We start from the raw sequence: 16,625 nt of genomic DNA, 5'->3' as shown, positions 1-16,625 counted from the left end.
TGTACATTCCTTGCTCCAAAACTATAGCTAGAACCAAGGTACGTCCCTTCATATACAACATAAGAAGAAGAATACACTCTGTGTAGTCACTCTTGTAATAAATGTTCACATGTTAATCAGTTCATAAATGCACAGTGCGTAGTAAACTGTGTCCAAATATAAGCACATAATATATAGATTAGTCCTAAATGCTTATCTTCCTACTTTCACAAGTGTCCCAATTTGATTTATTTTGAATTACATTTTCTATAGCACCATACAATGTGACTAATCACTCACTAATACTACACATCCTGTCTTAAAGAGTTCTGTTTGCTGGTGTCTAAAACAGCAATGAAAGGAAAGTACTGAAGCTTATCATATAACAAAGATAGGTTTCCTTTGTTTCTTTCTGCTCCAACTTGAAATGTGTTGGAAAGTTGTTATCTGTTAGTTGTACTTTATTACAGTATTTATTTTTTATGTTTGACCCTGCATTAGCATGTTACCATGCTAACTTCAACATACATCATTTTTCTAAAAATATTTTTTTAGTCATATATGTATATAAAAAAAAACAACATAGGAGGAGACAGATTTAGCAGTTTAAATTAATTTATTAATGATATAAGGTTACAGATTTTTTTTTTAATGATATATGACTCGTCGGAAGGAACCAATCCTGGGATTCATGGCTCTCCAGTCAGTGTATCTTCTGTACTCTCCAGGTATCAGGTAGTACTGGCGCCCCCTGTAGTTGGGTTCTTCATAGAACATCCAGTGACCATCAAACACATTGCAGGAGTGGATGTCATGGTAACGAAATTGCTCATAGACATGAGGACAATCTTCAGTGAACTCCATCATCTGACCTTTGAAGTCTTCTCTCTCATAGATTCTCATTCTGAAGGGACCACGGTGCTTAAAAAAAATACAAGAAAAAGAAACAAAGAAATTACACAGGTTTAGCCAGATGAAAAGGCCAATTAAATATATGAAGTTATTTTTTTCTTAATTTGCTAAGACTCTGAATAAAATATAAGGGGTTGTACATTTTTTCTTTGCTATTAATAAAAACTACATTTTGTATTTATGCTGGTCTGTCTCTGTCTACCTGTAAAACTTCATATCAGCCAGTGAGCACCTGCCAATCAGTGGTGTACAAACAACCGTTTTATAATGTATTTATTCCACTTAAACTTTTTTTTTTCATGCAATTTATTTTTAATATGTTCATTTGCTCCTCTTTCCTATGAATGACCATTTTTTCTTTTTAGTTTAATGTCAATAAAATTAAGTCCTTCACATGTTAAATTAGAAATGTTTTGTTAATCTAGCTACATTGTGTTAATTTTGTTATAGTAATTGTGGTGTAAATATATAATATCGATAATTTATAATAATAATATTAAAAATAAAAAATAATACAGAGATATGAGCAGCAAGTTTGACAATTTTTCACACACACACACACACATATATATATATATATATATATATATATATATAGAGAGAGAGAGAGAGAGAGAGAGAGAGAGAGAGAGAGAGAGAGAGAGAAAGAAAGAGAGATAGAGAGAGAGAGAGAGAGAGAGAGAGAGAAGAAAGAAAGAGAAGTTCTAGACTGCAAAGTTTATGGATGTTAAGAAAGGAGACCACAAAATGGAATATCATGTGTGAAGGGTGGCATTGATGGTGATCCACTTGTTCTATTGAATTTTTTTATATTTTTTTTTAATTAAAATTTTACCCTTCATTACTTCACTTTTTCTCCTGGGTAGCTTATTGATAATTAAAGGTGTACCTGGCTAATCCCGGGTAACTGGCACATTTCAAGTTTGTGAATGTGACATTGATACATTTTCAACACTCCCAAGTAAATGCTTAAAAGGTTATAAACTAATGTATAAATTTCCACGCATCTAACACATCATAGCTAATACATACCTGTGGAGTCAGACGGCACGATCTGATGGAGTCATTGTAACCCATCCACTGCTGGAAATCAGGATATTCCCCTCTCCTTAGATAGTACTGGTGCCCCCTGTAATTTGTCTGTTCATAAAGAATCCAGTTGCCATTTTCTACCCGGATAGAGTTGCAGCGGCTAAAATATGATGTCAGGTCTGAAGAATCTGAGTTGCACTCATAGGAGCGGCCCTGAAAGTTCTTGTCTTCGTAGAAGATTATCTGCAGAGAGAAAGTTATATTTTATGCACCCTTGTTATTCACACACAAAATAACACTTTATAACTTCTCAGAGTGCCTCCTTACCTTAACCATTTTATTTTGTGTTGTGAAGCTAATGCTTGCTGCTGTATAAAGGCAAGAAGACATTCCTTTTATACACCCTGTACTGCTGATGTCTGCATACATTTAAAATAGCACTGACTGTATTTCTGTCTACTATGGAAAATGTATTGTTCTTTTGTACTTGATTTGTGAGACTTTTAGGTATGTTGCTCTTTTTGTTTGCATGTATTCTCTAAGACAAAGGGTTTTTTAAAGATAAATAATTGGTAAGCACTGTCAATAGATTACATGATGCGTTAGTAGTGTTGTGGTATTATATTTCAAACAGATTTTATATTTTAATGTTTTCCATGTATCAATTACATACAGTATCTAAATCTAAGAAACTGAAATATAAGACAAAATAAAATGACCTATATGATTTATAAAATACCTTACTTAAATACTACCTAGAAGTTTAAAGCTATGACTTTATTTTGTTAATTTGAAGTTGTTACAGTTATGATGTGACCATAGCACAATGAAGAAACACTATATGTATGTTTTTCATATTTCTTGTTTGGAGTTGTTAAGAGAAGGATGTATAATTAACTGCAATGTATTACATTTTAACATTGATGGGTAATATAGTTCCCATGTAAAACTGTGTATATGTAAATGTAGCAAATGTGCAAAAGAGGGAAACTCTTGGTTCACTAAGAGCTTGATCACAATCCTGTCACCATTATTTGAGACACTTGCCATTACTGTCATAAAAAAATGGTAGACGTGCATTTGGATTTAGATAAGTGCAAAAGATCACTCATTCTGTTGTATTTTTTTGCATTTGTGTGAAAATGGTTCCTTTAACAAATAAACAAATAAAGAAGTTATTGTGCAGCAGAAAATGTTGTTCCGTTGTTACCCTGATTTCCCTGTCTGTTGAAAAACCCAGAATCCAGTACGAAACACTAATGTCACTCAGTTGATTGACTCCTCTGTCAGCCAACCAGCAGCTTACTATCACTATTGTGTTTTGCCAATATTGATCCCATTAGGGTAGGCTTACGAACATGACTCTAGAGGAGATCACTTCCTGCCAATGCCTTGTATCTGACAGTCTAGTGCCTAATGCATTATAATGTTTGTCTACCTACTAGAATTAAAGCAGTGGGAAGAAGAAAGAAAAATTAGGGATTTAGGGAGTCTAGAGTGTGGAAGTGATAGAAGGGTGGAAGAGGGCGAAAGTGGAACTAGGACTCTTGGGTTAATGACTGGTGGAACAGGGCATAGGCATACAATAAAGTGTCCACTCATCACCATCCTATTTTAAAAATTCCTGGATATAAATGAAGTGTGGCATCAAAGAAAAATAGAAGTTTCAATTACACACTGTGAGGTTAGCGGTTGTTGCCAGTGGGTGTGCCCAATAAAGTTCCAATCTCTATATTCCAAAATATAAAGCCAAAGAGTATCCTCTGGAAAGGTATAATTCTTGTAGAGCTAAGAAAGTGCACAGTGCCCTATCACTAAAACATATGCATTTATCGTATGGGTACAGTCATGACTCTAGAGGAGATTAAATGAAATTTAATTTTGGGATGGTTTGAAGCTACATATATATTCGGTAAACAGAACCTGTTTAATCAATTTATAAAACTTTATGCTAGATGCATTGTTTATCTTTTAGTAATCTGGAGTGGGCCGAAGCATCAGGCTGAGGAGTTTATAAAATACCTAAACTCAAAAGAGGTGAATTTAAAATGTACTTAAAATACTAATGCAAAACAAATACAATATCTTGGCATTCTCCCAAGATGCAAGGGAGAACAAATAATAGCAGAACTATATAGAAAAGAGACTGTCACCCTAACCACCTGTAATGGGGAATACCAAAGGGTCAACTAAAAAGAGTAAGGAGAATATGTAGTACAGTACAAACATATGATAAGCACTCTCTAGACCTTGTAGATAGCATAGTGAAGAGAAGTTACAATAGGGAACAACTAATGTATTTAAGATTACATGTGAGACAATTAGATAGGGAAAACTACTGAGACATACTAGATATATTTGGTATAAGAGAAACAGAAATAATAACAAACATTCTACTAGATTATGAGTCTTGTGTTAGCCTTAAAAAGCAGCGTTCAGAGGTCCCAACGCTGCTTTTTAACGCCCGCTGGTATTACGAGTCTTGAAATGACAGGCTCACCGCTCACTTTTTCGGCCAGACTCGAAAATACCGCAAATCCACTTACGTCAATTGCGTATCCTATTTTTTCAATGGGACTTGCATAGCGCCGGTATTACGAGTCTTCCAAAAAGTGAGTGGTAGACCCTCTCCTGTCAAGCCTGGTATCGCATTTTAAAGTAAGTAGTTAAGAGTTTTATGGTCTAAAACTCTTAACTAAAGTGCTAAAAAGTACACTAACACCCATAAACTAGCTATTAACCCCTAAACCGAGGCCCCCCACATCGCAAACACTAAAATAAAATGTTTAACCCCTAATCTGTCGAACCGGACATCGTCACCACTATAATAAATATATTAACCCCTAAACCGCGGCACTCCCGCCTCGCAAACACTAGTTACATTTTATTAACCCCAATCTGCCGTCCCTAACATCGCCGACACCTACCTACATTTATTAACCTCTAATCTGCCGCCCCAACGCGCCACCACTATATTAAAGTTATTAACCCCTAAATCTAAGTCTAACCCTAATACTAACCCCCCTAACTTAAATATAATTTAAATAAATCTAAATAAAATAACTACAATTAACTAAATTAGTCCTATTTACAACTAAATACTTACCTATAAAATAAACCCTAAGCTAGCTACAATATAACTAATAGTTACATTGTAGCTAGCTTAGGATTTATTTTTATTTTACAGGCAACTTTATATTTATTTTAACTAGGTAGAATATTTATTAAATAGTTAACTATTTAATAGCTACCTAGTTAAAATAAAGACAAATTTACCTGTAAAATAAAACCTAACCTAAGTTACAATTACACCTAACACTACACTATAATTAAATTAATTCCCTAAATTAACTACAATTAAATACAATTATCTAAAGTACGAAAAAAAAATGAAATTACAGAAAATAATAAAATAATTACAAGTTTTTAAACTAATTACACCTAATGTAATCCCCCTAATAAAATAAAAAAGCCCCCCAAAATAATAAAAAGCCCTACCCTATACTAAATTACAAATAGCCCTTAAAATGGCCTTTTGCGGGGCATTGCCCCAAAGTAATCAGCTCTTTTACCTGTAAAAGAAGTACAATACCCCCCAACATTAAAACCCACCACCCACACACCCAACCCTACTCTAAAACCCACCCAATCCCCCCTTAATAAAACCTAACACTAACCCCTTGAAGATCACCCTACCTTGAGAAGTCTTCACCCAACCGGGCCGAAGTCCTCAACGAAGCGGGGTGAAGTGGTCCTCCAGACGGGCACAAGTCTTCATCCAAGCCGGGAAGAAGAGGTCCTCCAGACGGACAGAACAGCCAATAGGATTGAGGTCGCATTCTATTGGCTGTTCCAATCAGCCAATAGGATTGAAGTTCAATCCTATTGGCTGATTGCATCAGCCAATAGGATTTTTTCTACCTTAATTCCGATTGGCTGATAGAATTCATCTTGGATGACGTCATTTAAAGGAACCTTCATTCAGTCATCAGATGAAGAAAGAAGAGGATGCTCCGCGTCAGATGTCTTGAAGATGGACCCGCTCCACGCCGGATGGATGAAGATAGAAGATGCCATCTGGATGAAGACTTCTGCCCATCTGGAGGACCTTTTAAGGGCTATTTGTAATTTAGTATAGGGTAGGGCTTTTTATTATTTTGGGGGCTTTTTATTTTATTTTATTAGGGGGATTACATTAGGTGTAATTAGTTTAAAAAACTTGTAATTATTTTATTATATTCTGTAATTTAGTGTTTGTGTTTTTTCGTACTTTAGATAATTGTATTTAATTGTATTTAATTGTAGTTAATTTAGGGAATTAATTTAATTATAGTGTCATGTTAGGTGTAATTGTAACTTAGGTTAGGTTTTATTTTACAGGTAAATTTGTCTTTATTTTAACTAGGTAGTTATTAAATAGTTAATAATTATTTAATAATTATTGTACCTAGTTAAAATAAATACAAAGTTGCCTGTAAAATAAATATAAATCCTAAGCTAGCTACAATGTAACTATTAGTTATATTGTAGCTATCTTAGGGTTTATTTTATAGGTATTTAGTTTTAAATAGGAATTATTTAGGTAATTGTAGTAATTTTATTTAGATTTATTTAAATGATATTTAAGTTAGGGAGGGTTAGAGTTAGACTTAGGTTTACGGGTTAATAGCTTTAATATAGTGGCGGCGACGTTGGGGGTGGCAGATTAGGGGTTAATAAGTGTAGGTAGGTGGCGGCGACATTGGGGGTGGCAGATTAGAGGTTAATATATATAATGTAGGTGTCGGCAATGTTGGGGGCAGCAGATTAGGGGTTCATAAGTATAATGTAGGTGCCGGATGTGTTTGGAGCGGCAGATTAGGGGTTAATAATATAATGTAGGTTGCGGCGATGTAGGGGCGGCAGATTAGGGGTTAATAAGTGTAAGATTAGGGGTGTTTAGACTCGGGGTTCATGTTAGGGTGTTAGGTGTAGACATAACTTTTATTTCCCCATAGGAATCAATGGGGCTGCGTTAGGAGCTGAACGCTGCTTTTTTGCAGGTGTTAGTTTTTTTTTAGCCGGCTCTGCCCCATTGATTCCTATGGGGAAATTGTGCATGAGCACGTTTAGCCATCTCACCGCTAACGTAAGCAGCGCTGGTATTGAGGTGAGATGTGGAGCTAAATTTTGCTCTCCGCTCACTTTTCTGCAGCTAACGCCGGGTTTGTAAAAACCCGTAATACCAGCGCTGTCTGTAGGTGAGAGGTGAGCATAAACTGCTCGTTAGCACCGCACACCATTACCAACAAAACTCCTAATCTAGGCGATTCATTTTGTTATATAGCAACCAGTTTAATAAAACACAGAAGATCATACCACAAAATATTGACATTCTTTTACTAAAAAAGCTAAAAGAAAGTCTAAAAGGTGGTGTAAAATGTGTTTAAAAAATACTCTAAACCAAGGTGCTGAGAGATGTGGCTAATGTGTTCATTTTTTTTTATCAATGTGGTAGACACTAGGGGCGCGATCTGATATGGATCGTAGTTTGCGGCGCAAGCGAGGGAACCCCCGCCGCCCGTAGTTTCAGCTCGCAACTCGAGCTATCACATATACGGCGCGGTCAGATGCTAAAGTGCCGTAAGTCAGATAAACCAGCGATGTCCAGAAATCTGCGTAAGTACAAATTTCTGGAGTCGCCAGTGACTTAAGGCACTTTAGAAACTGCCGGCGCCTACAAAACCTGACTAAATTATAAAATCTCCCATACTGTCTAACATGTCTCCCAAACATAGCCCGACACGTATACCCCTCTATCCGCTATCCCCCCTTACTCTCCTAATAATAAATGTATTAACCCCTAAACCGCCGCTCCGGGACCCCGCCGCAACCTACATTAACTACCCCCTAATGTGAGCCCCTTACACCGCCGCCATCTACATTAACTACCCCCTAATGTGAGCTCCTACCCCGCTGCCAGCAATATTAAAATTATTAACCCCTAATTTAAATCCCCCTACGCCGCCGCCAGCTATATTAAATTAATTAACTCCTAATCTAAATCCCCCTACACCGCCGCCACCTATATTACATTTATTAACCCCTAATCTAATCCCCCTATACCGCTGCCACCTATATTAAATTAATTAACCCCTAAAATACTAAACTATCCCTACCACTAAAGCTAAGTCTAACCCTACAAATAGCCCTGAAAAGGGCTTTTTGCGTGGCATTACCCCAAAGTAAACAGCTCTATTGCCAGCCCTTAAAAGGGCTGTTTGCGGGGCTTTGCCCCAAAGTAATCAGCTCTTTTACCAGCCCTTAAAAGGGCTTTTGGCGGGGCTTTGTCACAAAGTAAACAGCTCTTTTGCCTATAATCTAAATCCCCCTACACCGCCGCCACCTATAATAAATGTATTAACCCCTAATCTAATCACCCTACACCGCCGCCACCTATTTTAAATACATTAACCCCTAATCTAATCCCCCTACACCACCGCCACCTATATTAACTATATTAACCCTAATTATATTAGGGTTAATATCGTTAAAATAGTTATTATATTATATATATTAACTATATTAACCCTAATTATATTAGGCTTAATATAGTTAATATAGTTATTATATTATACATATTAACTATATTAACCCTAATTATATTAGGGTTAATATAGTTAATATCTTTATTATATTATATATATATTAAGTATAATAACCCTATCTAACTCTAACACCCCTAACTAAATTCTTATTAAAATAAATCTAATTAATATTATTTATTAAAATATTCCTATTTAAAACTAAATACTTACCTATAAAATAAACCCTAACGGCTAGATTTAGAGTTTTGTAGGTAACGACCCGCGTAGCTAACGCTGGCTTTTTTCTGGCCGCACCTTTAAAATAACTCTGGTATTGAGAGTCCACCGAATGGCTGCGTTAGGCTCCAAAAAAGGAGCGTAGAGCATATTTAACGCAACTTCAACTCTCGATACCAGAGTTGCTTACGGACGCGGCCAGCCTCAAAAACGTGCTCGTGCACGATTCCCAAATAGGAAACTATGGGGCTGTTTGAGCTGAAAAAAAACCTAACACCTGCAAAAAAGCCGCGTTCAGCTCCTAACGCAGCCCCATTGTTGTCTAGGGGGAAACACTTCCTACGTCTGCACCTAACACCCTAACATGTACCCCGAGTCTAAACACCCCTAACCTTACACTTATTAACCCCTATTCAGCCGCCCCCGCTATCGCTGACCCCTACATATTATTTTTAACCCCTAATCTACCGCTCCGTAAACCGCCGCTACTTACATTATCCCTATGTACCCCTAATCTGCTGCCCCTAACACCGCCGACCCCTATATTATATTTATTAACCCCTAATCTGCCCCCCACAACGTCGCCTCCACCTGCCTACACTTATTAACCCCTAATCTGCCGACCGGACCGCACCGCTATTATAATAAAGTTATTAACCCCTAATCCGCCTCACTAAGCCTATAATAAATAGTATTAACCCCTAATCTGCCCTCCCTAACATCGCCGACACCTAACTTCAAACATTAACCCCTAATCTGCCGACTGGAGCTCACCGCTATTCTAATAAATGTATTAACCCCTAAAGCTAAGTCTAACCCTAACACTAACACCCCCCTAACTTAAATATAATTTTAATCTAACGAAATTAATTAACTCTTATTAAATAAATTATTCCTCTTTAAAGCTAAATACTTACCTGTAAAATAAATCCTAATATAGCTACAATATAAATTATAATTATATTATAGCTATTTTAGGATTAATATTTATTTTACAGGTAACTTTGTATTTATTTTAACCAGGTACAATAGCTATTAAATAGTTAAGAACTTTTTAATAGCTAAAATAGTTAAAATAATTACAAAATTACCTGTAAAATAAATCCTAACCTAAGTTACAATTAAACCTAACACTACACTATCAATAAATTAATTAAATAAAATACCTACAATTATCTACAATTAAACCTAACACTACACTATCAATAAATTAATTAAATACAATACCTACAAATAACTACAATGAAATAAACTAACTAAAGTACAAAAATAAAAAAGAACTAAGTTACAAAAAATAAAAAAATATTTACAAACATAAGAAAAATATTACAACAATTTTAAACTAATTACACCTACTCTAAGCCCCCTAATAAAATAACAAAGCCCCCCAAAATAAAAAAATGCCCTACCCTATTCTAAATTACTAAAGTTCAAAGCTCTTTTACCTTACCAGCCCTGAACAGGGCCCTTTGCGGGGCATTCCCCAAGAAATTCAGCTCTTTTTCCTGTAAAAAAAACATACAATACCCCCCCCACATTACAACCCACCACCCACATACCCCTAATCTAACCCAAACCCCCCTTAAATAAACCTAACACTAAGCCCCTGAAGATCTTCCTACCTTATCTTCACCATACCAGGTATCACCGATCCGTCCTGGCTCCGATATCTTCATCTAAGCCCAAGCGGGGGCTAGACATCCATCATCCGATGGCTGAAGAAGTCCAGAAGAGGCTCCAAAGTCTTCATCCTATCTGGGAAGAAGAGTAGATCCGGACCAGCAACCATCTTCTTCCAAGCGGCATCTTCTATCTTCATCCGATGAGGACCGGCTCCATCTTGAAGACCTCCACCGCGGACCCATCTTCTTCCGACGACGACTTCCCGACGAATGACGGTTCCTTTAAGGGACGTCATCCAAGATGGTGTCCCTCGAATTCCGATTGGCTGATAGGATTCTATCAGCCAATCGGAATTAAGGTAGGAAAATTCTGATTGGCTGATGGAATCAGCCAATCAGAATCAAGTTCAATCCGATTGGCTGATCCGATCAGCCAATCAGATTGAGCTTGCATTCTATTGGCTTATCGGAACAGCCAATAGAATGCAAGCTCAATCTGATTGGCTGATTGAATCAGCCAATCGGATTGAACTTGATTCTGATTGGCTGATTCCATCAGCCAATCAGAATTTTCCTACCTTAATTCCGATTGGCTGATAAAATCCTATCAGCCAATCGGAATTCGAGGGACGCCATCTTGGATGACGTCCCTTAAAGGAATCGTCATTCATCGGGAAGTAGTCATCGGAAGAAGATGGGTCCGCGGTGGAGGTCTTCAAGATGGAGCCGGTCCTCATCGGATGAAGATAGAAGATGCCGTTTGGAAGAAGATGGTTGCTGGTCCGGATCTACTCTTCTTCCCGGATAGGATGAAGACTTTGGAGCCTCTTCTGGACTTCTTCAGCCGTCGGATGATGGATGTCTAGCCCCCGCTTGGGCTTAGATGAAGATATCAGAGACAGGACAGATCGGTGATACCTGGTATGGTGAAGATAAGGTAGGAAGATCTTCAGGGGCTTAGTGTTAGGTTTATTTAAGGGGGGTTTGGGTTAGATTAGGGGTATGTGGGTGGTGGGTTGTAATGTTGGGGGGGGGTATTGTATGTTTTTTTTTTACAGGAAAAAGAGCTGAATTTCTTGGGGCATGCCCCGCAAAGGGCCCTGTTCAGGGCTGGTAAGGTAAAAGAGCTTTGAACTTTAGTAATTTAGAATAGGGTAGGGCATTTTTTTATTTTGGGGGGCTTTGTTATTTTATTAGGGGGCTTAGAGTAGGTGTAAATAGTTTAAAATTGTTGTAATATTTTTCTTATGTTTGTAAATATTTTTTTTATTTTTTGTAACTTAGTTCTTTTTTATTTTTTGTACTTTAGTTAGTTTATTTCATTGTAGTTATTTGTAGGTATTGTATTTAATTAATTTATTGATAGTGTAGTGTTAGGTTTAATTGTAGATAATTGTAGGTATTTTATTTAATTAATTTATTGATAGTGTAGTGTTAGGTTTAATTGTAGATAATTGTAGGTATTTTATTTAATTTATTTATTGATAGTGTAGTGTTAGGTTTAATTGTAACTTAGGTTAGGATTTATTTTACAGGTAATTTTGTAATTATTTTAACTATTTTAGCTATTAAATAGTTCTTAACTATTTAATAGCTATTGTACCTGGTTAAAATAAATACAAAGTTACCTGTAAAATAAATATAAATCCTAAAATAGCTATAATATAATTATAATTTATATTGTAGCTATATTAGGATTTATTTTACAGGTAAGTATTTAGCTTTAAATAGGAATAATTTATTTAATAAGAGTTAATTAATTTCGTTAGATTAAAATTATATTTAAGTTAGGGGGGTGTTAGTGTTAGGGTTAGACTTAGCTTTAGGGGTTAATACATTTATTAGAATAGCGGCGAGATTCGGTCGGCAGATTAGGGGTTAATAATTGAAGTTAGGTGTCGGCGATATTAGGGAGGGCAGATTAGGGGTTAATAAATATAATATAGGGGTCGGCGGTGTTAGGGGCAGCAGATTAGGGGTACATAGCTATAATGTAGCTGGCGGCAGCGTGCGGATGGCAGATTAGGGGTTAATAAGTGTAGGTAGCTGGCTGCGACGTTGTGGGGGGCAGGTTAGGTGTTAATAAATATAATATAGGGGTCGGCGGTGTTAGGGGCAGCAGATTAGGGGTACATAAGTATAACGTAGGTGGCGGTCGGCAGATTAGGGGTTAAAAAAATTTAATCGAGTGTCGGCGATGTGGGGGGGCCTCGGTTTAGGGGTACATAGGTAGTTTATGGGTGTTAGTGTACTTTAGAGCACAGTAGTTAAGAGCTTTATAAACCGCGTTAGCCCAGAAAGCTCTTAACTACTGACTTTTTTCTGCGGCTGGAGTTTTGTCGTTAGAATTCTAACGCTCACTTCAGACACGACTCTAAATACCGGAGTTAGAAAGATCCCATTGAAAAGATAGGATACGCAATTTACGTAAGGGGATCTGCGGTATGGAAAAGTCGTGGCTGAAAAGTGAGCGTTAGACCCTTTTTTGACTGACTCCAAATACCGGCGGTAGCCTAAAACCAGCGTTAGGAGCCTCTAACGCTGGTTTTCACGGCTACCGCCAAACTCTAAATCTAGGCCTAAGATAGCTACAATATAATTAATAATTACATTGTAGCTATTTTAGGGTTTATATTTATTTTACAGGTAACTTGGTATTTATTTTAACTAGGTACAATAGCTATTAAATAGTTAATAACTATTTAATAGCTACCTTGTTAAAATAATTACCAATTTACCTGTAAAATAAATCCTAACCTAAGTTACAAATACACCTACACTATTAATAAATTAAATAAACTACAAATCTCTAAACTAAAATACAATTAAATACACTAAACTAAATTCCAAAAAATAAAAAAAAAGATTACAAGAATTGTAAGCTAATTACACCTATTCTAAGCCCCCTAATAAAATAACAAAGCATCCCAAAATAAAAAAAATTCCCTACCCTATTCTAAATTACAAAAGTTAACAGCTCTATTACCAGCCCTTGAAAGGGCCTTTTGTGGGGCATGCCCCAAAGTAAACAGCTCTTTTGCCTGTAAAAAAAAACCACAATAACACCCCCCAACATTAAAACCCACCACCCACATACCCCTACTCTAAACCCACCCAAACCCCCCTTAAAAAAACCTAACAAAGAAGAAGTCTTCCATCCCAGCGATGTCTTCATCCAAGCGGCAAAGAAGAGGTCCTCCATCGAGGCGAAGTTTTCCTCCAAGCGGCATCTTCAATCTTTTTTCTTCAGCCCTCCGATGCGGAACATCCAGCTGTCCCGCCGACTGAACGACGAATGAAGTTTCCTTTAAATGATGTCATCCAAGATGGCGTCCGTCGAATTCCGATTGGCTGATAGGATTCTATCAGCCAATCAGAATTAATGTAAAAAAAAATCTGATTCAGCCAATCAGATTCAAGTTCAATCCGATTGGCTGATCCAATCAGCCAATCAGATTGAGCTCGCATTCTATTGGCTGATCGGAACAGCCAATAGAATGCAAGCTCAATCTGATTGGCTGATTGGATCAGCCAATCGGATTGAATTTGAATCTGATTGGCTGATTGAATTAGCCAATCAGATTTTCTTACCTTAATTCCGATTGGCTGATAGAATCCTATCAGCCAATCGGAATTCGACGGACGCCATCTTGGATGATGTCATTTAAAGGAAACTTCATTCGTCGTTCAGTCGTCGGGCCAGCTGGATGTTCCACGTCGGAAGGCTGAAGAAAGAAGATTGAAGATGCTGCTTGGAGGAAAACTTCGCCCCGATGGAGGACCTCTTCTTTGCCGCTTGGATGAAGACATCGCCGGGATGGAAGACTTCTTCTTTGCCGCTTGGATGAAGACATCGCCGGATGGAAGACTTCTTCTTTGCCGCTTGGATGAATACATCGCCCGGATTGGATGAAGAGTTCGGCCCGGCTGGGTGAAGACGACTCAAGGTAGGGAGATCTTCTGGGGCTTAGTGTTAGGTTTTTTTAAGGGGGGTTTGGGTGGGTTTAGAGTAGGGGTATGTGGGTGGTGGGTTTTAATGTTGGGGGGTGGTATTGTGGTTTTTTTACAGGCAAAAGAGCTGTTTACTTTGGGGCATGCCCCGCAAAAGGCCCTTTTAATGGCTGGTAATAGAGCTGTTAACTTTTGTAATTTAGAATAGGTTAGGGAAATTTTTTTATTTTGGGGGGCTTTATTATTTTATTAGGGGGCTTAGAATAGGTGTAATTAGCTTAAAATTCTTGTAATCTTTTTTTATTTTTTGTAATTTAGTGGGTTTTTTTTTTTAATTTAGTTTAGTGTATATAATTGTATTTTAGTTTAGAGATTTGTAGTTTATTTAATTTATTGATAGTGTAGGTGTATTTGTAACTTAGGTTAGGATTTATTTTACAGGTAAATTGGTAATTATTTTAACAAGGTAACTATTAAATAGTTAAAATAAATACCAAGTTACCTGTAAAATAAATATAAACCCCAAAATAGCTACAATGTAATTATTAATTATATTGTAGCTATCTTAGGGTTTATTTTAAAGGTAAGTATTTAGTTTTAAATAGGAATATTTTAATTAATAATATTAATATTAATTAGAATTATTTTAATAAGAATTTAGTTAGGGATGTTAGAGTTAGATTGGGTTATTATACTTAATATATATATAATATAATAACGATATTAACTATATTAACCCTAATATAATTAGGGTTAATATAGTTAATATATATAAAATATAATAACTATATTAACTATATTAACCCTAATATAATTAGGGTTAATATAGTTAATATATATAATATAATAACTATATTAACTATATTAACCCTAATATAATTAAGGTTAATATAGTTAATATAGGTGGCGGCGGTGTAGGGGGATTAGATTAGGGGTTAATGTATTTAATATAGGTGGCAGCGGTGTAGGGGGATTAGATTAAGGGTTAATACATTTATTATAAGTGGCGGCGGTGTAGGGGGATTTAGATTATAGGCAAAAGAGCTGTTTACTTTGTGACAAAGCCCCGCTAAAAGCCCTTTTAAGGGCTGGTAAAAGAGCTGATTACTTTGGGGCAAAGCCCCGCAAAAAAAGCCTTTTTAAGGGCTGGTAATAGAGCTGTTTACTTTGGGGTAATGCCACGCAAAAAGCCCTTTCAGGGCTATTTGTAGGGTTAGACTTAGCTTTAGTGGTAGGGATAGTTTAGTATTTTAGGGGTTGATTAATTTAATATAGGTGGGGGCGGTATAGGGGGATTAGATTAGGGGTTAATAAATGTAATATAGGTGACGGCGGTGTAGGAGGATTTAGATTAGGGGTTAATTAATTTAATATAGTGGGGTAGGGGGATTTAAATTAGGGGTTAATAATTTTAATATAGCTGGCGGCGGGGTAGGAGCTCACATTAGGGGGTAGTTAATGTAAGTGGCGGCGGTGTAAGGTCTCACCTTAGGGGGTAGGTAATGTAGCTGGTGGCGGTGTAAGGGGCTCACATTAGGGGGTAGGTAATGTAGCTGGCGGCGGTGTAAGGTCTCACATTAGGGGGTAGGTAATGTAGCTGGCGGCGGTGTAGGGGGATCACATTAGGGGGTTATACATTTAATGTAGGTGGCGGCGGGGTCCGGGAGCGGCGGTTTAGAGGTTAATCACTTTATTAGGGATTGCGGCGGGGGATCACGGTTGACAGGTAGATAGACATTGCGCATGCGTTAGGTGTTAGGTTTTATTTTACAGGTAGTTTAGGGAGTTACGGGGCTCCAATAGACAGCGTAAGGCTTACTACGCCTGCAATTTGTGGCGAGGTGAAGATGGAGTAGGATTTCTCAATTTTTGCCACGTAAATCCTTACGCTGTATATTGGATACCAAACTGCGCTGGTTTGGTATACCTGTCTATGGGCCAAAAACTGCGGCCGAAGGCAGAAATATACGAGCGTAACTTCTATGTTACGCCGTATATGTGATACCAAACCAGCGCAAAATTTGGCGTCGCCGGCTTTTGCGGGTGACGCTGCATATCGGATCGAGGCCTAGATTCATCTAAAATTTTCTTTTCTGTAATTTCAAATTTTTAAATTTAGTTCATTTTTGTTCATGGTCGTATTCGTTTAAAACACATTTCTTTGAAATTTTTGTTTCTAACTAGAATTTTCGTTTTGAGCTTCAGTGCAGATTCTTGCCATTTTTCTTTATCTGAAGCTGTAATGTGCTATGTTAGCTTTAATTTTGTAATTCTAAGTAATTTTTAAAGAGACAGGAAACCCCAAAAATGTAATTCATGAATCGGA

General features: G+C 37.0%; 1 protein-coding gene across 1 annotated transcript in view; it reads right to left on the bottom strand.

Annotated features, from left to right (window-relative positions):
- Positions 1-627: 627 nt before the first annotated feature.
- LOC128659509 (gamma-crystallin-3-like) overlaps positions 628-16,625 on the bottom strand; it is a 32,374-nt gene continuing 16,376 nt past the window's right edge. Inside the window, exons 2-4 of the mRNA XM_053713119.1 lie at positions 2,597-2,615; positions 1,924-2,166; positions 628-900 (exon numbers count right to left, since the gene is read on the bottom strand). Coding sequence (XP_053569094.1) covers positions 628-900; positions 1,924-2,166; positions 2,597-2,615 — 535 coding nt within the window. The remainder of the gene's footprint in view (positions 901-1,923; positions 2,167-2,596; positions 2,616-16,625) is intronic.

The sequence above is a fragment of the Bombina bombina genome, chromosome 1 (assembly GCF_027579735.1).
Source record: "Bombina bombina isolate aBomBom1 chromosome 1, aBomBom1.pri, whole genome shotgun sequence".
In the NCBI taxonomy this organism is placed as follows: Eukaryota; Metazoa; Chordata; class Amphibia; order Anura; family Bombinatoridae; genus Bombina; species Bombina bombina.
This window is presented reverse-complemented; position numbering and strand designations above follow the sequence as displayed.